Raw genomic sequence first — 24828 nt, 5'->3', positions numbered from 1 at the left:
TCATACAAGTAGTTTCGATATAAATAGCATAATATCACACAAGTAATTGGCTGTGTGATTAAATTCTCGTACACCTGAGAGATGTAGTGCAACTTGTGAGAAACAGCACGCGTTGATGTTATCATATTTGTGATAAAGTGTGTATTGCTTAATATTCAGGAAAAATGCTATATTTTATACCATACTTTTAATAGTGTACATTTAATGTCGGACTAAATCGAAGTACTAGTATACAAACTTGAAAAAATGGTTACAGGAAAACAGTGCGTACTTATATATTGCGTAGTTTTGTGGATAAATTTAGGATATGATTCAGGTAAGTCATAATACACTTTTATCTTGTTTACAAAATATTTCGAATTACGTAACGTTATCTTATATTTCGTTTGGAGTGATAAATTGTAGCCTGCTGTATGCCTTTAATGTCTTTATATCTTAGATTATCGCATTTTTTTTTATTTAATATATAGAATTCAATGGAAGTTTTTTTAAAAAAAAACGTACATTTATTTAGGGAAAAACTAGTTTTAACACTTTCCTGCTTCTAAATTGTTGCATAAGTGTGAGAATCGGTGACACTAGAATGAAGCTCAGTTAGTATGGAAATACTTTTTTTTCCTTTTTTAAAAATTGGAATTACTAGATATAGTTTATTGAACATAAAATTAGTTAAAGTAACAATTGAAAACATTTAAATGTCAACCTGTTTATCAGAAAAGAAAAATGCCAGAAACTTTCATTTGTAGACATTTGTAAATTGTTAAACTTTATATAAAATTAACCATGGTTGTTTATTCTAATGTAATAACCACACAGAAATGTCAGAATTATTATAAGTTGATTTAGTTGAAATAAATGGTCGGACATTATTCTTGTAATACCAGCAAGAAAGCGCTTCGCACCTCCAACAAGTATTATTGTATTCTATTTGACATAACTACTCGAGCAAATAAGATTGAGGTACAGCAAAAATATACTCTGAGTTACAATATCATGCAAAATCAATATTGGTTCACAAACAGTTAATAGTAATTTTATTAAGCAGAATAAGAGAGCGGAAGTTCCTCTTCTAGACCAACATCAAGCTGTCAGTTGATGTGACATATATGTAAATAATGTATCAGAATTGAAGTACGAATCAAACAAGATTTTTTATGAAGAGCTACAATGGTTTCTTTTGAATTATTGTTAAATGCTGTAAATTTTAGGGAATAATTATTTTAAATTCTTATAACTAATATGAACTTAAATATTGTTTCTTCGTATGAACTTTTTTAAAGAACACTAATGATTTCATATTAAGTTTTGGAACTGGTGAATTTTAACTTGGTAAGATTCAGGTCCAATAACGTTTTTATTTAATCTGAGATCAAATGATGGAAAGACTGAAGGTTCTGGAAGTTCATTTGTTACATTTATAAGGTGTAAAATAAACGATAAAATATGGATATGTTCTGTCGCAAACAACAATTGCTTGCTAAGAACATTTTAATAACTATCTCGTAAATATTGTATTACTAGATGTCAGTCGTAAAGCTCTCATTTTATATTAATGCGTTCAAAGAAGCTATATTGTGAAGTAGGTTCAACTTCTAATTAGTTATCTGATAAATAGTTATCATGACACAATGAAGACTGATTGATGAAATTGTAATGTTATTAACGTTATCCGACAAAATATATTGCAAATTGTCAATTTCAGAAATTGTTTTTGTGTAGCATATGTTGTTGTTATTATTGTTACTTCTAGTATTCTCTTTATCAATTATTCAGGCTGACTAAACTTAAAACAATATATGAGTACATGTTAATAAATACAGGTAACATTGTGGTTTAAAATACATATGTTTATCCAAAAAAAAATTGTCATCACAGCTCTTTTTTAATATTTAAAATATATTGCTTAGAAAAGTGTCCAGGGATTTGAACTCGAAAACGCACGTTTTTTAATTATTTAAATACATTCATGATAGGACATATACATCAAATTAACATTTATTGTTGTTCAATTTCATTTCATATGGTGAATACGAATGTAAATTAAACCCGAATATTTATATCATTTCATCACAATAATAAAGTAACATTTCAGAAACAACTACCTTAAGATAGCATTGTTACGCTAGCACTCCATACTAAGTTACATTTCCCGAATAATTTGAATGTGTAATCATTCATTAATTTTTTAACTAAAGTCAAAGTTAAACATTTACATAGTTATTTGCTGTTGGTAGGAAAACCACATAAATAACAATTAAAACGTTATATAAGGGAACTTTATGTCTGTTTCCATAGATACTCACTGTGGTAAATAAGCCCTCTAAAATTTGTTGAATGCAAATCATTTCAAACTGTATTACAAACAAATTGCCATTGAGTTTTTATCAATTCATCTATTCAGACAAATAAACGTTTGTAAACGATAGCAACATAAAAACTAGATCGTTTTTCATTAATGTCCCGGACACGATTTGAATAATTACGTGTAACATCACAAATTATTTTGGATTACTCACCGAGAGAGAAGGCTGCAGTTTCTGGAAGTCGATCAATGGAGCAATTATCTCGTATTTTCGTGAATTTATTAGACAAAACAATAACAACAAGAATGTGTTCTGTTTGTAATGAAAAATAGCTATATATTTGCATACATTTATCTTTGTCGCTTGTTACACCACTTTGATTTTTTTGTACATATCGTTTTCAGTCGACTCCTCATTTAGGATTTAATCTGTCATAAATATTTAAGACTTTGTAGAAGAATGTATAACGCCCTGCCCCCTGTAAATAAGCTGAATTTCTAAGCTACAATTATCCACAATAACATGATCTCGTATTTACTACGAAAACCTGAAATGATCCTATGATCCTATTTGCATTGCTTTTAACACTTGATCGTATGAGACTGAAATTAAATGGTACATCACTAAAATGTATTATAAATGCTGTTACGCAAAGACATAATCCTGTTTTGGGCTACAATTGAGGAATAATGATAAAACAGTTACAAGAATAATTCTCAATTTTAAGATAAAGATCAATATTAAAGATAAAGATCAATATTTGGATCAATTTTTTAAATTTTGAAATGTCAATATCATGTAAAGTAATAATAATTTTATTCTGAAGTTCCACATACTTGCTACTTTAAATTCTCTTTTAACTAGCTAACATTGAATATTAAATCTATGAGGAAAAACAATGGAGATTTTTTATGTTCTGGAATTGATCCTGACACTTGCTATATCTTTATGAACATGGGTCAATTCATTTTTGATAACGCCGTCGGAATATTTGCCCCTCTCTTTTTATAGTATAATAACCAAATTATCAGTAACACTGTTGTTTTATATAGAAAAATCTATATGTATAATATCAAAACATTTGATATTTGTCTGAGTGATTTAGGTCAAGAAAGATAATATACAGTGACGGCCAATAAATAGTATCCAAATTTATGAAAACGTTATGTTTACATTATATATTCAAGATTCAAAGTTCAAAATATTTTATTTAATAGGGTAAACATGACGTTTCTTGCTACACAACACATTTGTATCATAGTTTGGAGACCTTTCTGTTGAAAATGTGTCGGGGTTAAATCGTATACATATACATGCACAGTGCGTTAACTGGAGTGCGGGTATTAGTTACCCGCACTCCAGAGCATGCCCATTGATTGGCTCATTTTTGCTGGGGTTTACATATTGTGACGGCAGAGAAAGGGAAAGCGACAGAAATGTCATCTTCAGATGTTCGTTCATTGGTTCATTTTTGCCGGGGTTTCATATTGTGACAACAGGGAACGTGCTTTTATGTTTGACTATGATACAAAAGAGAAAGATCACCAAAACACGCGGCAATCTGATTAATACTCGGGGGCTACGCCCCTCGTACAAATCAGATAGCCTCGTGTTTCGGTGCTCTTTCTATTACATATACAATGATACAATATAACTTGTCAACATGATGAAATTTTATAGACAATATATTAGCAGAAAAAATATGATACACATAGTCAAAACAAGAGAGAAAATGGAAGCTAGAAAACAAGTAGCTATAGGTTGAACGTATATTTTATGACTTACTGCTAAATTACTGCCAAAATAAGTCAAATGTTTCATGAAATTATTGAAGCATAACATGGACAATTTGTATATCAATTTTATTCTAAAATAAAGCTACTGCAATGAGCTTATCCAGATAAGATATGAACAATACCCTGACGTATTTCAAACTCTTCATATATATATTTACATAATTTAAGTTGAATGTTGCTGTTGGTATTCTGCATTAATTCAACGCATTTATGGGCACTAGGTCTATTATAATTATATTTCTTTAAGTACTGTTTACGTATATTATTATAAGCATTATAGACAGTCCAATTTCTATTCTACGTTTTGCAAAATCAATCCTTAATTTCTTTGGCATTATATCAAGATACAGTGAGTAATCAAATGACGTCTTAAAAGTCTATTTGTGCCTAGACTCGGGCTAGTTGTTACATTATGATACCATGACTGGATGAATTGGTCAATAACATAAATGTACATTTTTAAGGTTATGAAAATTAGATTATACCATACATATGATAAACCTGCATTTTCTAAAATGATTTCACATTAGACAACCAGTTATTTTTTCCCTCTATTAATATCATTTATGGAGATGTCTATAATGTAACAAAATTTATTAGCAAACCAACAGGATAGTGTTCAATTAACTGAACAAGCATTGTTAGGATTGCATTAATTGCTATTGATTGTGCATCATTCTCAGATATAAACGATAGAGAATTAATCATGGAACACAATTTAGCCTAGGTTCAATGTTAAATAGCCTTTAAATAAACTTTTCCAGATCAGATTATTTGCGCATGCACAAAATTATATTTGATAATCTGCGAAGGTTGTAACTAGTCCTCCGTGTACATTAGAATATCAAAAGATGGTAAATTAGTTATTTTTTGTATTCTTTCTAATTACAGCAGTTGAAGGGGCGTGCCAGGAACGACAAGATCCATTACCCACGGGGCGAGAGTGTCGCAAAGCATGCCAACACAATCGTGAATGTCGGTCGAACAAGAAAAAATGTCAGTGCGATGGAATTTGTGGAATGAGCTGTATAAAGCTAAGTAAGAAATATCAAAATTACTATAAAAAAAATAAGATATTTCATTAAAAGTTAATATTGTAATTATAAGATATAAACCTCCAGAAAATAGATTTTTAAAGAAATAACCACATTTCTAATAAAGTACGCTTTGAAACGAGCTTTGTTTGTGCCGTTGTATATTTTTTTTAAATAAATGTTTCATGTTTTACTCTATAGTTCTAAGTCATTTTAAATATTTTTAAATGTTTTTTCTGCTTTTTACATGTACTAGTATATATATAATGAAAAACATATATATATAAAAATGCCAGTGTTATTTTAGACATTGTTTCCTCATTCCCTGAGATACAGACCTCAAATTTATTTCTTTAATAAATATTATATGTAATGTTTAACAAGTGCCGATCTATTTTTAGACCAAGAATGTAAACCATTGGCTAATATTCCACATGGGCGGGTGGATATTAAGCCTAATAACCGTTTTGGTGCTATAGCTCAGTATTATTGTGAAGATGGTTATAAACTCCGCGGGGACCAGGCAAGGGTGTGCCAAGGTGATGAAACATGGAGTGGTTCTATACCACAGTGTTTTGTTGACCATAATATGGGTGAGTAAAATGTACAATACAGTATATAACATAGATTTAATGTATTTAATTCTTTAAATATTTAAGCTATATTTTTTTAGTTTCGAATAACCCTTTGCTCATTGTTTTAAATATCAAGACAAAGCATTTTAGGGCATGTTTTGTTAATACCGAGTAAGTTTAAATGAATTTGATCAAATGGTATTTATTCTTCTGAAGCGAAAACATAATAATAATAATAATAATGATAATACTGATAATAATAATAACAGTAATAATAATAATAATAATAATAAAAATAATAATAATAATAAAAATATCAGTAATAATAATAATAATAATAATAATTGTTTGTTTTGGGAGAAATAATATTATAACAATGCTTATTTCATTTATTGCAGAAAAGGTAGAGTGTTCGTCGCCACCCAGTATCTACAACGCAGTCCATGACGGATCGCCAGATCAGCGCAAGTTTAAACTTGGGACAATGCTACAATACAAATGCGAACCGGAATTTACTTTAAACAGCGACGCTGTTGTGAGGGCGTGGTGTGTGGGCGGGGGTATAACTGGATGGGTGGGACCAAACATGACCTGCACACGTAAGGGTAACCAACCATTTATATTTACTACATATTGTGTAAAGTAACAAAAGTTACGGGTCAGTCAGTCTCTTCACGTTACATCAGAAAAAAATGAATGATCAACATATTTCAATAAAATGAATAAAATATGAAAAACAAGGTCAACAAGGAAGGGAGGCATTCAATGAACGCATCCCCCAACACAGGACCACTGGCAAGGAGCCCGGCAGGACATCAAATAGGACAGGGCAAAACTTTGAGAGCACTGTTTCAGTCTAAATTAAGGCATGACCTCTTTTGTATTAGCATTACCTACGACGACATCTATTATCTAATTGTGGCGTAATAGTTTTACTGAGCTGTTGACATACTTTTGCATGGGGTATTTAGATAGTCACTGGGGAATTCATCGACTTTCAGACCTACATGCCAGAAAAAAAAAACATTATTTGAAAGCCATCCGGTTGCTTTCGTATTAAAATAAGGTTAATTCTTTAAGTGTTATCATTTGCCTAAAACGATATTTATTACGTAGTTTAAGCATTATTGTTTAACTGAGCTTACGACATACTATTATATAATGTATTAAGCCAATCAATGGGTAATTTATTGCCTATTTAACGAACCAAATGATAATGATCTCTGGGCAATGTTATATAGAAAAAGGTTAGTAAACTGAAAAGATGACCCGCCCTCCACCTCAGAAACTTTTAAAATATTAACTCACAACTAATCGGTCTCATTGAAACTTTACTGGAAGCTGCTGTTGTCGCAACATTATTAGCGCGCATTTTCTTTGAGTTTTATGTGGCATTAACCTTACTATTGACCTACGTCTTAAACTTACGTTCAAGTCTACTGAAAATAGGACTGACTTACTTTTACATCATTTTCTTGTTGTCTTTATTGTTTGATTGTAACTGTTCAGGAGAAGATGCAACATCTTTCATGCACCCTAGCACCGGTTTAAGCGTTATTTAATCCTCAACAAATAAAGATGATAAAATCGATGATCTAAAAGGAAACCATGACAATATTGAAGTGAATTCTCGGACATTTTTGCAGACAGCTGTCAGATTTATTTCTGACAATAGTGGGCACTGTCATTTTGTCCAATGGTATTCACTACTCAGGTGATCATGTTGTTTTCAATTCAAATGGGGGAAATGTTTGTATTTTTTTTATATATAATTATTTATTATAAGATTTTGTATATTGGTAATACAAAACAAAAAGGTAACTTTGGAAGTTTTAAAATCTCAGTATGGCCACATATTACAATAATATGCTACATGTTCCCAATAAATCTTTCGAAATCATATTTCACTCACATTTTTCAAAGAAAGCTGTGTAATGGTGTAACTTGAGTCGGTTTTAATCATCATTACAGGGATACTTTAACAAAGCCATTTATAAAGTCCGGCAATTTGTTCACTTTGGATTCTTTTTATCTAATTAGCCTCAATTCATATTGATCTCTCTTTCATTAGAACTAATCGTTTTTATTTCTTCTCTGTTTGACGAGATTCTCAAAGGTCAATGCGTGCATTTGTTCGACTGCTTGTTTTTTGTTGTCTGTTAAATCAGAAAGTTAGATGTTTTTGTTTGTTTGTTTTTTCTTTCATTTGCGCAGTATTTTCTATTTTAAACAGTATAAATATCATGCATTCTACACAGTGAAATGAAGGATATAATTATATAAATATTGTCATAAATATAGAAACAATTAAATAGCGTAACGCTGATTTTGTATACTTTAGAGACAAATTTCTAGAAATCTTTACCTTGAAAAACGGGTAGTGAATACCCGAAACTAGTAGGTTTTAAACAAAATTTAAACTTGTTTCGGCGTTGTCGTGTGTTTCTCTCATGCTATTTATTGTTGTTATTAATTATATAAATAGTTAGGGGACCATTATGTGTTAGATATGCTTTTATTTTTATTCCTCAAAACGTTTTTTATATTTTGGTGTACTTTTATAGTTCCTAAAAAGATACTCATTGGTCAATTACCTAAAGTATCTTTTTCATCTGTTGCTTTTGCCATTAAGTAAAGTTACAGCGAATTAGTAGTTTGTATGGCAGTCAAAATATTACTTTGTTTACATTTTGATACTTTTATTACAAATATGTTCACATTGATCACTACTTTCTTCAAATAAGGAGCATCTATTTATTTTAACATTATAAAATTCATATTTGCCCTTTCTCAAGAAATAAAAATCTATTTGTTAAAGGCAAAATGTACCTTTAAAATAATTATATAATCGGTATGAACACATTAGACCTTTTTAGCTCACCTGTCACAAAGTGACAGGGTGAGCTTTTGTGATCGCTTTTCGTCCGGCATCCGTCCGTCCGTCCGTCGTCCGTCCGTCGTCCGTCGTCCGTAAACTTTTACTTTAAATGACATCTCCTCATAAACCGCTGAGCCAATTTCATCCAAACTTCACAGGAATGTTCCTTTGGTGGTCACCTTTAAAAATTGTTCAAAGAATTTAATTCCATGCAGAACTCTGGTTGCCATGGCAACCGATAGAAAAAACTTAAAATATCTTCTTTTAAAAAACCCAAAGAGGTAGAGCTTAGATATTTGGCATGAAACATCTTCTAGTGTCTATCAAGTTTATTCAAATAAAAGCCCTGGGGTCAAAATTGGCCCCGCCCAGGGGGTCATTGATTTTCCCTATATGCATATAGTAAAAACTTAAAAAATCTTCTTTTAAAGAACCCAAAGAGCTAGAGCTAAGATATTTAGCATGAAACATCTTCTAATGGGTGTCTACCAAGTTTGTTCAAATAAAAGCCCTGGGGTCAAAATTGGCCCAGCCCCAGAGGGTCATTGATTTTCCCTATATGCATATAGTAAAAACTTATAAAATCTTCTTTTAAAGAACACAAAGAGCTAGAGCTAAGATATTTAGCATGAAACATCTTCTAATGAGTGTCTATCAAGTTTGTTCAAATAAAAGCCCTGGGATCAAAATTGGCCCCGCCCCAGGGGGTCATTGATTTTCCCTATATGCATATAGCAAAAACTTATAAAATCTTCTTTTAAAGAACACAAAGAGCTAGAGCTAAGATATTTAGCATGAAACATCTTCTAATGAGTGTTTATCAAGTTTGTTCAGATAAAAGCCCTGGGATCAAAATTGGCCCCGCCATTGATTTTCCCTATATGCATATAGTAAAAACTTAAAAAAACTTCTTTTATAGAACCCAAAGAGCTAGAGCTAGAGCTAAGATACTTAGCATGAAAGATGTTCTGATGGGTGTCTACCAAATTTGTTCAAATAAGAGCCATGGGGTTAAAATTGGCCCTGCCCGGGGGTCATTGATTTTCCTTATATGTGTATTGCAAAAGCTTTTTAAAAAAGTCTTCTTTGAAAAAACCCAAATAGCTAGAGTTTAGATATTAAGCACGAAACATCTTCCAGTAAGTGTCTTCAAAGTTTGTTCAAATAAAAGCCATAGGGTCAAAATTGGCCCTGCCCCGGGGGACATTAATTTTCCTTATATGTGTATAGCAAAAACTCAAAAATCTTCTTTGAATAAAACAAATAGCTAGAGTTTAGATATAAAGCATGAAACACCTTCTAGTGAGTGTCTTCAAAGCTTGTTCAAATAAAAGCCCTGGGGTCAAAACTGGCCCCGCCCTAGGGATGTCATTGCTTTTAACTATATGTGTATAGTAAAAACTTTAAAAAAAAATTAAAAACTCAACGAGCTAGACCTTAGATGTTTAGCATGAAACATTTTCTTAATGTGTGTCTACCAATTTTGTTCAAATAAAAGCCCTGGGGTTTAAACTGGCCTCGCTCTGTGTGCCTATATACAGGTGAGCGACTTCATGGCCATCATGGCCCTCTTGTTTATCAACCTCTTACAGGACGGTAAAAACGTATTAAAATAATAATTGGGTAATTGACTTCTTGAATCAGTTCGCATGACCATCGTCTTACATAAAGTCTAAGAGGACTTTTAATAAATTCAAGAAAATCACTTTTGTAAAAATAGGTTGAGAGTTTAGTGTAATTTTGATTTGATAACCTTTTTGCTGAGTTAAGTCAGTTTCTTTACCTGTAATTTAAAAAAAATCCCTTCAGCAATTCGTCTTCCTCTCAACTACAGCACCAGCAAGCTTTTATTCGTTTTAGGTTTTTATAAATACAGAACAAAATGATTGAAGATGATATTTAAACAATGTTCTGGTAATAAACAATCAGTTATTAGTAAAAATTCTTCCCTCTGCATTAATCACAATATCTTCTTATCCGACCAATTGTAGTTTTATTTCATTTTATTCTAACAGATAAAAATGATGTCATGTAATCCAATTTATACTCGTACTTATCCAGTTTTAAAACTTATCTTTTTAAATGATTTACATGTATTTTGGTAAATTCAATATGATAATTTTACAGACGCTGGGTGCCCAAGACTTGAAGATATACACAATGGTTGGGTGGAACAAAGTCCATCAAATATCGTAGGAAGTGTAGCAATATATCATTGTAAACGGAAGTTTTACCTGGCTGGTAGAGAGGAAAGGAAATGTCTAAGTGGAGGGAAGTGGGAAGGAGTACCGCCTAGTTGTGAAGCTGGTAAATCATAAAATATATAGAGGATATTCAAGTTTTTTCTATAAATACATTATTTATTTTCATCGAGTGGTATGAAAATAAATGTTTCATGAGTGGCGGTAGCCACAAGTGAAATATGGTAATTTTCATGCCACAAGATGAAAATAAATAATGTATTTATAGAAAAAACTTGAATTTTCTGTTTATTATATACATGTTTCTCTTTTTTGACATTAAAATTTGAAAGACTTTCCCTTGAATTATGTGTACTGGCAGAATTTAAAAGAAAGTAGTCCGGCAAGACACCAGTGAAAATACGGGAAATATGTTTCACTGCAGTGAAAAATAAATGTTTACAGTGAAAATACGGAAAATGAAAATACGCATTTTATTTCATCTACATGTATATTTCTCAATATTTCATTTATAAGTATATAATAAATTCAGCTATTATACTGAATTCGCCCATTCGACCAATACAGACCTACACGGTGTATGTTTTTAAATTTTTCCAGAAAACTGGTTTTGTTCAGATTGCGAGATGGGCGAATTCATTTAAGATATTTAGCGTGGTAAAGATTTTGGGGTTTGTGGCGACTAACGAAGATCAAAGATATCAAACCAAATTTGATATATTAAATGTACTTTTTATAGTTGTAAATTTTAAGCTTGTAGGCTATAGAATAAGGTAAATCTCTTTTTGGATTCTAGCATTTTTTTATCTTGCTAAGTGTCTTAGATTCTGCCATTCTGGTAATGACAAACAACCGCAGTATATCATGTGTCTAAATTAATATAAATATACAAAATAACTGTGCGTTAGTGTAACAATATTGAAGATGAAGTTCATTTTGTATTAGTGTGTTCAACAAGTACTACATTTAGGACACAAAGCATTCCAAGATATAAGCGTCCATGTATGTTTTTTTTTAATCAACAAACGAGAATATATTGAAAAAGTAGTAAAATATTGTAATAACGTATTTTATTTTCAGAAGAATTTATTATTGTTATCTTTTTATATTACATAAATTTCCATGTATATTTTTTCGAGATGGATGTTTTACAGAAAGTTACAATGTGACTGGACTTTCATTCAATAACATTCAACACCTTTTTAAACAATGTCAAATTGTTTCAAGAAATAAATAACGATGAGTTATAAATGTTAGACAATTTTTTTTAATTCTGTTCTTTCTATGTTAATGTTCAGACTCGATAAAATGTTAAACGCAGTTTATGAAGAAATTTAAAAGATATTTTTCTTATAAGAAATACGATAGTTGTGTAGTTAACTAAATGTTGAAATTCACATGTAAAGCGGTGATATGATGTGACAATATTGTCATACGAACGCTTAAATATATATATATACGATGTACAGAAAGTAACCTATATTTTGTCACTTTCGGATGTAATATCTTTATCATGTGTTTTGTAATTCTAGTAACCTGTAATGATCCTCCAAAAATTGAGCATGCAGAGCATAATGGCGACTCGCAACCACTGTATCCGTCCGGTCAACAATTAATGTATAAATGTTCGTATGGTTACTATGCCGACGGTGAACCACGTGCAATGTGTAGTGGAGAAGGAAAATGGATCGGACTCACGTTGCTGTGCTCCCGTAAGAAGTTTTTTTCTTTTGTAGTTTAGAAACTCATTTAAAAATTACACTTCCGATAACTTAAATTAAGTTATGTTAGCAAAACAGTTTGACTAAATGATTCTAAAGTTACATGCTCCAGGTGAAGATTTTTTTAAAACATTTAAATCATTCTTAGATAAGATAATTTAGGTGTAAGATTACGTTACTGCAATCGTTATGGAAAATATGATTGTATTTACTATACATCATATATTTACCCCTTAATGGGCAAGTGATTTATGCATATTTTGGCGCGTATCATCATTTTTTTCATTTTTTTTAACATTTACTATAAATCTTGAGGCATACCGTACCCACTAACATAATTTAACAGTATCTATTGTAGATAACTAAATATAAATTAAACATGTTGCATAGTTTACGTCTCTCCATTCCAGCAAGGAGTTGTGGTTTCCCCGGGGATATCGACAACGGATGGCGCACTGGCTACGCCTTTACATTTCCAAACGTGGTCAAGTATTTCTGTCATGATGGGTTCGAGCTAGTGGGTCAAGGTAATCGTTCATGTCAAGCTGATGGCAGATGGTCCGGAATTAAACCTATATGTGAACGTGAGTTTTCTATTTTAGTTTTATTTGGTAAACAACCGCACTTTCACTGAGTCTGTGAGAATTTCATTGTATTTTTTCATATACATGTATTTAGAACTTGCATATTTCAAACCAAATACAGTACTGTACATGTGGAATAAATATTTTAACAGTCATGGACGTCCGTTCATTATTCTGTTTAAAATACTTTTATCAGTGTTTACGTCATATCCGCCGACTGCTTCCCATACGAGTATAAGTATGAATATTAATTCTGAACATTAATTTCACGAGTATGGCAGAACCGAACTTTCTTGATCCATTTATTGCGTAATTCATTATTGACATAATACGAAATTTGATCTCTCTATATGGCGGCTCTGTCGCACCAAGGTGAATTTGAAGACTTTCACAAAGATGTATTTTTTCAGCTGTGACTTGCCCAAATCTGTTTGCTCCGGTATATGGTCATATGTACGGTGACGGTACGGGATACGGTACAGTTATTAGATTTCAGTGCGATGATGGCTACAAGAACATCGGGGCGTCAGAGAGACGATGCCAGTCGGACCGCACATGGAGCGGAGCTGCAGCAAAATGTGAAGGTTACAAAGGTTCTTATGTTTAACTATAGAAATGCAAAGAATCTTTCAATTCTCGTCAACATTACAACTAAGTTTATCTGAATATTGCATAACTTTTGCCAAGTTACCCATCTTAAAAGCAGCCTGCTTCCAGATTCATACTACTGTTCATGAAAATGAAAAAAGTTAAATTTTGTCAAAAGAAAGTAGTTTCCACATCGGAAACGGTACTCTTAACCCACGTAAATTACCAAGTTAAGGTCAAAATATACAAAAAATAGCCAACAGTAGAAACATGGTGATAAATATTGAAGCATCAGTCATTCGTTACATATTATATATTAAGCACAGCTTGAAATATGAATAGTTTTACTTTTCTTGGAATCCTACTACATTTTTCTCAAAGTACATCTTTCTCAAAGTTGATTTTTCTTAAATTTTTGACTCATCTGGTGACACGCAGCTTTAAATCTATTTATCACATTTTCTTTTCATTTTTATTATCTTTCTATACCGGCGTTCATTAAAAATGTGTTTTAAAATAAACTGCAACTGTCTTTTCTTTTCTCTCTAGAGAATATTGAATCATTATTTCACATCACTGTGATCTCTATAAAAGGGATTTAATAAATAAATCCCTACTATGACCTTTTATTTGAATAACAATAGATTTTACCACAAACATTGGCATGTGCTCTTTATTTAACAAATATGTTCTGGTGAAATTCTTTTTGCATACTCATCTGTTCATTAGAATTTAGACAGGTCAGGGATCTATTCATTGCCAAACGTTTAATCAATTTATGTATATTTCTGAATTCTATTCAATATTTCATACACATTGTTCTTCCAGAAACACATTCAAAGGTAATATGATAGTGAAAGGAAAGTGCCTTTCTTTCAGTATATTGTTACTGTCATGTAATTTCAAATCTTATAAAGTAAATAGGGCACATTTTCCATTAATATTTTAAATATTGATAAAAACAATAGTAAATGTACTGTATCATTTGCATATTCTAATAAAAAGCTGCTTGCAAAACTTTTCGTGATTTAGAGTGAACATTTATACGATAAATAATTATTTTGTTCTAGAACATTTTAATATCTGGTACAATGTATATGGATATATGTAATATCGTATAAAAAATCTCGCACTTGCCAAAAACTTCAATGTATAATTACTTTGTGGTTTGTCTGATAATAAATATTTATAACGTTATTATTCATAATATTACAGGCCTTTGTCCAGTTCACTTTACATTGGGGATTAGATATATCAAAAAGTTTTGGTATTGTTTCGAATGGTTTGTTTTTTTACCCAGCTGCATTCTGGATTGAGTGTCCCGATACATGACTTGTGCTTAAGATTTACGATATGTTCTTAATAACAATATACGATACGGAAAACAAGATGCGTTGAGACTGGGAAGACATCAAGTCTTCCCATAATGTTAAGTCTTTCAAGAATTAAAGTTTCAGAGACTTAGTTCAAATTTCCTTTTACACAAATGTATATGCAAAAAATGATATCCAAATAAACTCTTTTCTACATTTTTGTAATGTTCCTCTTTAATCGTCGCTATGGATGATTTGTACAGAAATAAACAACTGGTATACAATAGTATATTGTACTTTTGATTGATTCAGAAATAAAAGAGAAAAAAAAAACAACTACATATCTATACAGTTTAGAAATTCATAAAAAGTCCGTTAATATTTGGCATTTCTGTTCGGCAATTGTTTTTCATGTCAATGCATCTGTAGGATTGCGTGTTTTTCCAATCACTTTTTTTAGTTCAAGGTAACCGTCACTTGTAATTCTTTATTAACATTACTTTGACGCGACTAGAAAATTAATTATACACATGCACATACATATCTAGCCTTATATTACACTATATATAGGCGCGTCAATGAAAAATGACTCTTTTTAACTGTATACCATTCTTATTTTGGATATAACATAAATAGAATATTATATTTGTGTAGATTCAATCCTAAATTGAATAAAAACACAATATTATGTTTGCTAGAGGCTTGCATATTATGATTTTATTAAGCTCCTTCATTAAATTTAGTATTGTTCACTCATTCAATATCTTCTATTTGTATATCGCAAAAGACGTCACGTCAAAATATATGCACCGCGTTAAAGCGGCACGTGTATGGGATAAATATTATTTCTTTGTAATAAAATCTTCCATAATGATTGATTCTATCTTGTAATGGTTAAACATGATCATTAATCCACATTTGAGCCGCGTCACGACAAAACCAACATAATGGGTTTGCGAGCAACATGGATCCAGACCAGCCTGCGCATCCGCGCTGTCTGATCAGGATCCATGCTGTTCGCTATCAGTTTCTCTACTTGTAATAGAGTTGGAAAGCGAACAGCATGGATCCTGATCAGACTGCGCGGATGCGCAGGCTGGTCTGGATCCATGCTGGTCGCAAACGCACTATGTTTGTTTTGTCGTGACGCGGCTCATTTATCATCTGGCATTTACTTCTCCAGAAATTAACTGTGGTTGGCCGGGACCTTTCTTCAATGGTTACCTTATTGGTCACAAGACTACTGTCGGCTCAACAATCTTCTTCAGGTAACCTACTAAATATTTGTTAAACGTACCATTGATACATTGTCACAACTTTTTTTAATATAAAATCTTAGTATTTATTATCTGTAGCTTATTATATTATAATCACATGCATGAAAAGAATAAAACGCATATGGAAGAAAGAAAATATTTCTCTTTAAAAGTACAAAGTTACACAGCACATTGCTTCTGTAAGTTTATTATTATTATTGTTGTTGTTGTTATCATTATTATTATTCAATAATCTTAAAATTATTATAAGATGTTATTATTATAATTATTATTATGCCCCCACTTCAAAGAGGAGGGGGTATATTGCTTTGCATTTGTCGGTCCGTCGGTCCGTAGACCAATTGGTTTCCGAGTGATAACTAAAGAACGCTTAGGCCTAGGAACTTCAAACTTGGTATGGTGATTGGTCATGACCAGCAGATGACCCCTATTTATTTTGGGGTCAAGAGGTCAAAGGTCAAGGTCACATGGACCTTGTAGGTAAAAACGGTTTCCGATCAATAACTAAAGAACGATTAGGCCTAGGAACTTCAAACTTGGTATGGTAATTGGTCATGACCAGCAGATGACCCCTATTGATTTTGGGGTCAAGGGATCAAAGGTCAAGGTCACATTGACCTTGTAGGTAAAAACGGTTTCCGATCAATAACTAAAGAACGCTTAGGCCTAGGAACTTCAAACTTGGTATGGTGATTGGTCATGACCAGCAGATGACCCCTATTGATTTTGGGTCAAGGGGTCAAAGGTCAAGGTCACATTGACCTTGTAGGTGAAAACAGTTTCCGATCAATAACTAAAGAACGCTTAGGCCTAGGAACTTCAAACTTGGTATGGTGATTGGTCATGACCAGCAGATGACTCCTATTGATTTTGGGGTCAAGGTGTCAAAGGTCAAGGTCACATTGACCTTGTAGGTAAAAACGGTTTCCGATCAATAACTTAAGAACGCTTAGGCCTAGGAACTTCAAACTTGGTATGGTAATTGGTCATGACCAGCAGATGACCCCTATTGATTTTGGGGTCAAGGGGTCAAAGGTCAAGGTCACATTGACCTTGTAGGTAAAAACGGTTTCTGATCAATAACTAAAGAACGCTTAGGCCTAGGAACTATGGTGATTGGTCATGGCCAGTAGATGACCGCTATTGATTTTGTGGTCAAAGGGTCAATGTCATATTGACCTTGTATTTAATGACAGTTTCTGACCAATAACTCAACAACTTGGTATATATTTTTATATTAAACTAAAAATGCTTATGGTTTACACATTTTAAGGTCTTATGTAATATAACAACTTGGCTGTCATTAATGAGGCCTACATGATTCATAAAATTTATGCATATATTATTTGGTAAGATTTGTAATAACTTATATTGCTGCACACAACCTATGGGGTCACAATAATTATTACCTTGTGACTAGTCATGACCAGTAGATATTAGATAACCCTTATTAATTGTTTCTTCACTGGGTCAGAAGTCATGCATAATAACCTGATCACATGACTAATTGACTGTCGATAGGGGGCATACATGTTTTACAAACATATCTTGTTAATATTATTATTATTATTATTATTATTATTATTATCCCCGCCGAAAGGCGGCGGGGGATATAGAAATAGTCTGCGTCCGTCCGTCCGTCCTTCCGTTCGACAATTTTGTCCGGAGCATATCTCAAAAAGTATTTGAGGTATCAACTTGAAACTTCATAGGTGGATAGATCATATTGAGGAGGAGTGCAGTGGACAAGAATAATAACTGCACCCTGCATAATTTTTGAGTTATTGCCCTTTGTTATTTTTTAAACTTAATTTTGTCCAGAGCATAAAATATAAAGACTTTAAGATATCAACATGAAATTTCAAAGGTGGATACATCTCACTCAGGAGGTGTGCAGTGGACAAGAATGATAACTCTACTTTTCATAATTTTTTAGTTATTGCCCTTTGTTATTTTTTATACTTAATTTTTCACTGGAGTGGAGCATTACTCAAAAAGTCTTTGAGATGTCAACATAAAACTTCATAGGTGGATAGATCTTATTGAGGAGGAATGCTGTGTGTAAGAATGATAACTCTTTCCTTTATAATTTTTCAGTTATTGCCCTTTGTTAGTTTTCATACTTTTTGTCCGGAGCTTATCTCAAAGAGTGTTAGAGGTATTAACTTGAAACTTCATAGGTGGATAGATCTCATTGAGGAGGAGTGCAGCACACAAGAATGATAGCCTACCCTGCATTATTTTTTCAGTTATTGCCCTTTGTTATTTTCAGCCATCAGTATTCACATAGGTTTCAATAGCTTTTATCACTCCAGCCATAAGTTTTCATTACCAAAAAACCTCTTAAAATTGAATTATTCTGCTCTACTACATATATATTCTTCCAATGAGCAAACACATTCGGCGGGGGATGGCCATGATAACATGGCCCTTGTTGTTATTATTATTATTATTTTTATTATTAGCTCACAAGAGCCGAAGGCTCAGGGTGAGCTATTAGTATCAAAGGGGGATGCTCCGGCGTCCGTCGTCCGTCGTCATGCGTCAACAATCGTCTTCTTCTCTAAAACTACTAAGCAGATTTGCTGTAGCATCCTTGTGACAGTCACACTGTCATTCCAATTGGCCCCTTTGAGGGTCAGCAGAGCTAAAATAGAAAAACTTTTAAACATCTTCTTCTACAGAACTAATTGATGGATGATCATTAAACTTTGTCTGTAGCATTCTTTGGCAGTCTTTTATCAAGTTTGCTCATATTAATTTGATTGGCCCCTTTCAGGGGTCTTTAGGGCTAAAAATAGAAAAACCTTTAAACATCTTCTTCTACAGAACTAATGGATGGATGATCACCAAACTTTGTCTGTAGCATTTTGGGTAGTCTTTTATCAAGTTTGCTCATATTATTTTGATTGGCCCCTTTTAAGGGCCGCTAAAGCTAAAAATAGGAAAAACCTTTAAACGTCTATTTCTACAGAAGTAATTGATGGATGATCACCAAACTTCGTCTGTAGCATTCGTAGGTAATCTTTTATCAAGTTTGCTCATATTAATTTGATTAGCCCCTTTTAAGGGCTGCTAAAGTTAAAAATAGAAAAACATTTAAACGTCTATTTCGACAGAACTAATTGATGGATGATCACCAAACTTTGTCTGTAGCATTTTGGGTAGTCTTTTATCAAGTTTGCTCACATTAATTTGATTGGCCCCTTTTAGGGGCCAATATAGCTTAAAATAGAAAAAACCTCTGAACATCATTTCCCACTGAAATAATTGATAGATGATCACCAAACTTTGTAGCATTCATCAAGTTTGCTCATATTAATTTGATTAGCCCCGTTTAAGCTAAAGCTTAAATGTCCCAGGTCATGGCATTTCTTCAAATTATTGTTTAAACATATTCAATGCTCAAATTTAATATTAGAAAATATTGATATTCCAACACTGAAAAGCAGTTGTTTCTGGTGAGCGACTCAGGGCCATCATGGCCCTCTTGTTATTATTATTATTATTATTATTATTATTATTATTATCATCATCATCATCATCATCATTAACCCCTACAGCCATAGAAGAAATAAAATTCAATTATCGTGGTGAATATTTACATAAAAACGTACATTGATTTCTTTGTCATGAAAAATATATATAAAGTGATGAAAATTAATGTTAATAAATCAAAATATATGAAAATATATGTTCACATACCGGTATAATTATATTTATTTTTTGTTAATGATTTTAATATAATATATGTAAATCATTTTTTTTATATCAGTTGCGTTGCTAGAACAACATTTGAAGGTGACACGTTTCAAACACAGTGTTTAGAGACAGGTGAATGGTCAAATAAGCCACCAATATGCTGGGGTAAGATTACTTTTATCTTATATACTTACGTCAACAATTAACATCCTAGAAAAGAACAATCCCTTGACAGTCAAATCATAGAAAATCTTTTAAAGCAGCACGCCTCTAGATTTGAGTAAATTTTCATGAAAATTTTGAAAATATATTTAAAAAAGAAATATTGAGAAGTGAACATAAAAAAAATAATTTTCACATTGCAAACAACACTTAGAATCCATGTAAAATTACCAAAACGAGGTCAAAAGATACAAAATTAGCCTTAGAAATATGGTGAAACGTTTGGCAAAAATCGATCATAAATCGCAGATAACATGGAAAATATTACTTTTATCTGGAATCTTTTCACTTTTCTTAAAATCACAGTACTTTCTTCTCAAGTTGGATTTTCTTGCAACATGTTCACTCATATGTATGCAGCTTTAAGCCTGATCCTTTAATAACCGTATTTTAATCGCCTTTATGGCACAGTATGATTTTATGGCTATCTGGAGTAGAGACCTTCCTTATTTTACTTAAATGAAATATTGTAAAACTTCTTGTGAATAATGTACCGGTACTAATCAATGGTGTAATCAATCAAAGCAAGCCCAAGCTAAATGAAGCCTATGTATAGTTATTGAAAACATCGTCGGAAAACAAATGTATCGTCAATTATGAGTATTACAGTGTCTTTCTGCACAGCTTTGCCTCCAGCCTCTGATTCTAAAGAAATCCTAAAATTGTCTAAAATATTTCTGTAAGATATTCGATGAACCTTCTATCTTCTTTTGGAACCGTCGTAAGCTTTTTATCAACATTTGTGTTTCTAGATGTATAATTGGACGTTCGAATACAAGTTATTTAAGACCATATCTGAACATATATTTTTATAATGTTATTTCATTTCCCTTGATAACAAAATGTTAAATTATTCATTTTTCTTCAGGTCAGTGTCAAGTACCGGCTATACCAAATGCAACCCTGCTAGGTGGGAGCGAGTTGAAATACGAGAATCATGGCGTAGAGGTCCGTTTTCAGTGTAAAGGCGGACTAGTACCACGTGACTCGTCAAGCATGACGTGTAATAATGGAACATGGTCAAGCTCCGCTGAATGTGTTCCAGGTAACAAGTAACTTTCAAAATGACCGCTTAATTTACTTACTTTTTTAAATCTATCAAGTGACTTTCAAAATGACCGCTTAATTTACTGACTCTTTTAAAAACTATCAAGATACTCGTATAAGGAAAGAACGTTTGACGAATTCAAAAAGTCACGACGAAAAGATGATGTTGTTTGGGCTGCTAAACTGATACGTTAATTTTAAGCAAAAAAAAACCCAAATATTTTGACTAAATAACTACATGTATTTTAGTTTTTTTTACATCTATAGAAATGTTGAATGATTTATAAGTACGTGTATAAATTAAAGACATATTACTGCATTGCATATAATTGTAATGCAAAAATAGATATTACAATGAAATTGTACTGAGATATACAAATATACCAAAGTGCGTGCTTCCATCGGACTTACAAATAAGTTTTTGTCGATATACTTTTCCATTGTTTACTAATACATGAATTCAATGTGCTTGTTTTCAGCGCCATGCCATTCTGCCCCTCCGCACGTGCACAATGGGATGCGAATCTATATGGGCCAGGAACATGGATTTAGAGCAAAATATAAATGTTTTGCCGGGTTCCGTCTCACTGGTATGAATGGGACATATCTGACATGTGAGTTTGGGAGTTGGCATGGTGGAAGACCACATTGTGAGGAATGTAAGTTTATCTTATTACTGCAATATTTAGACTTTTTAATTCGTCCAAATTTATATATCTTTGCTCATGCTTAAACCTGCATGCCTCCAGATTCATGGTAATTTTAGTGAACATTTTTGAAATGTATTTAACAGTAAAAAATTGTCAAGTGAACAAAGAGAGAAATTTACACATCGCAAACAACAGTTTAAATCTGCGAAAATTGCCAAAATCATGGCAGAAAATGCAAAAATATCCCTTAGTGAGTTAGTAACGCAGCAGAAATATGGAAATAAATACTACAAAAACAATCATTAATTATTTCTTAAATTGTGTATGTTTTTACTTTTCCTAAAATCTTAGTACATTTTTCTCAAGATTGGTTTTGTTAAAATATTTTGGCTCATCTAGAGGCATGCAACTTTACAAAATAAACATCTTTGTTAGAAAATCTGTGTGCGTTTTGAATTTCTGTTGGTATATGAAGGAGAATGGCATTGTTGTACGCTATTGCACACAAAGATAAAGAGAGAGATGTAAATTTGCCACGAAACTCACTTTCCGTTAAATACGAAAGTTTTTTCAGCCGGATTGTGAAGAAAGTTATTAGCTTATCGTGTGTCATGATATTGATATTATAAGAAAACATGATCATAATCCCAGTAAAACTCGAACCCATGATTCTTGGGTTGGGAGGCAGACACTTTGACCACAATTTCATCGCCCCCTTCAAATTATTGGTACATGTAATATATTTGAGCAGCAAATAAATATATCTGCCTTGTGTGTTGTATTTATTATTCAAATATTTATCTGTTTACAGTTTATTGTCCAAACCCAGGGACCATTTCACACGGAAAGGTTTACAAGAAAAGCATGGAGCGGAGATTTGATTTCAAGCCGTATATACGTTCAATACGGCACGGCTACAGACTCGAGTTCGACTGTGACGTGGGATACCGTATAACTGGACCCGGTGGAGCCACGTGCGTTAATGGACAGTGGCAACCTCCGCTCAACAGTACAAAGTGCGAGCTTGCAATCCACCCACCGTTCCGTAAACTTTGGACACCAATACCAAATATATATACACACAAATAGAAAGAAACGATTATAAAAGTTGTGAATGAAATAAGATCTCAAAATGTAAAGATGTTAACATTACAAACTTTGTTTCATATCTAGTCCTATGCAATATTTGCATATATGCAATGAATAAACGCATATTTGATTTTCTCATTTGCAGGCATGCACTTTATATACTTTTATTTTACATTTTTACGATTTTATTACAATTGTACAATTGAATTAGCTGCTAAAACTGAAATAAAAACACTGACAAGTCATTTAAAAAAGTGTTAAGTATTACGGACAGAGAGATAGAGATGTCGTGAACATACTAGGTTACAGAATGATGCGTTTTAATATAATACTTGTATACAATATTTTTATCATTATTTGTAGCTCAGTATAATCTTACACTTAAAATTATTTCTACATCATTGATACTACGGTGTCTTTCTTTTAACTTTCAAATTTTCTCTGATCTTTTACCTGTTTTGCAGTTATTAGGATTTAGCTAAACGCCAAGCATTCGTTGAACTATCAATGTTGTCATATTCTAGTATTGAGCTCGAATCCGCATCCCTGGACTCTTTTTCCACTAGTCATAAAAAGTCAAATTGTAAAATGCTTAGAAAACTTCAACACGATTTTGATCATTAAGATTTTTTTTATAAAGATGCAACTTGCAGGAAACTGGTCTACTTTTTAAATGTCAGATATTTTTTTTCTCATAAAACTCTTGACAATTGTTTTCATCTTGAATGTTTTCTATCTGGTTGTGTCGGTGTTGTCAGTTGTTACCATTATGTTGTTGTTTTTTTCTTGTTGTACTTTTATGGTATTAGATTTTTTGTTATCAAAACGAAATAACGGAGTTTTAATAGTAATAGCATCTTTAAAAGATTACAGATGAATGTTATTTCACACATGCTGACAGGGCGTTTCCACGAAGCGTCAACAAACAACTGGCGCCATTTTTTAATATGGTTGGAGGAAACTTGTACATGTACAACATAAGATAGAAGCTGGGTACTATTTTAGTTGTGAAAAAAAAACGAAAATCTCTTAAAGTGGTACATTATAAAATTGTCGAAGAAGGGATTTAGCAGAGTTTAGGAGTGTCAATCTTCATAATCTAAATACTATTTGAGGTTTATATTTTAACCTATAATTGACATTTTGCCTTCTTTGATATTGGTGTTTATTTTTCAGACCATTGTTTGTTGTAATTATACACAGTTTAAGCATTGCCTTGTACAGAAAATGTATATATTAGTATACAAACCCTGAAAATGTTGTTTAATTATGATGAAATAAAATTTTGTAACAGTTGAGACTTGTGTTTAATATGTTAAACGTGTCACTATTACTGACCTTTAACCTTAGCATAAAGAGTTCAAGTTTTTCATCTAAACCATTTATTATGTTCAAGGATAATTTTCAAAACCTGACCACTGACTGTATAGCAAACAGTGCAGACCACGATCAGTCGGTACGCAGGCGCCGTCTTATCGTGGTCTGCACTTGTCACTTGAGTATATTCAGATGCCGCAAGCTAGATAAGAGCTCAATAAAAACAGCTAAATAAAAAGAAAACATGGTGACAACTTAAGCTAAAATACATTTTCAACTTTGAGATCATATTCAAGTATAGCATACATATAGCCTTTTTTAGCTAAACTTTAATGTATAATGTATGATTATTATTCAGCAAATCATATAACAATCAAATTTTATACAGTACCGTTGAAAATTGAATAAGAGCACCATAATAATCATATTTCGAAGCAAAAAATATATTTCAAACATTTTTAAGATACAGTACAACCTCTGTATAGCAACACCCCTTTTGGAAACATATAGTTTGGTTGCTATTAAGAGGTG

The 24828-nt window shown here is 32.2% G+C and overlaps 1 protein-coding gene across 3 annotated transcripts; it reads left to right on the top strand.

Moving 5' to 3' along the window:
• On the top strand, nt 1-24276 carry LOC132753695 (protein lev-9-like). 3 transcript variants are annotated; one of them, XM_060744191.1, is made up of 13 exons: nt 1-316; nt 4991-5137; nt 5535-5726; nt 6107-6313; nt 10714-10893; nt 12320-12499; nt 12919-13092; nt 13503-13685; nt 16177-16261; nt 20046-20137; nt 21063-21239; nt 21721-21900; nt 22703-24276. In XM_060744191.1, the coding sequence occupies exons 1-13, from the start codon at nt 247-249 to the stop codon at nt 22978-22980; spliced, it is 2145 nt and encodes a 714-aa protein (XP_060600174.1). In that variant the 5' UTR covers nt 1-246; the 3' UTR covers nt 22981-24276. The 3 variants fall into 3 exon arrangements, with proteins under 3 accessions (XP_060600174.1, XP_060600175.1, XP_060600176.1); XM_060744192.1 differs by having other exon boundaries at nt 74-316; nt 6107-6307; XM_060744193.1 differs by having other exon boundaries at nt 76-316; nt 13503-13676.
• Nucleotides 24277-24828: the final 552 nt, after the last annotated feature.

The sequence above is a fragment of the Ruditapes philippinarum genome, unplaced genomic scaffold (assembly GCF_026571515.1).
Source record: "Ruditapes philippinarum isolate M1 unplaced genomic scaffold, ASM2657151v2 ctg1797_1_1_1_1, whole genome shotgun sequence".
NCBI classification, from domain to species: Eukaryota; Metazoa; Mollusca; class Bivalvia; order Venerida; family Veneridae; genus Ruditapes; species Ruditapes philippinarum.
This window is presented reverse-complemented; position numbering and strand designations above follow the sequence as displayed.

Excerpts from the sequence above, each read along its gene's own strand:
- LOC132753695 (XM_060744191.1), top strand. The coding sequence starts at position 247 with ATGGTTACAGGAAAACAGTGCGTACTTATATATTGCGTAGTTTTGTGG. Across the intron at positions 5,138-5,534 it reads AATGAGCTGTATAAAGCTAA|ACCAAGAATGTAAACCATTG; the intron begins GTAAGAAATATC and ends ATCTATTTTTAG. Across the intron at positions 16,262-20,045 it reads GGCTCAACAATCTTCTTCAG|TTGCGTTGCTAGAACAACAT; the intron begins GTAACCTACTAA and ends TTTTTATATCAG.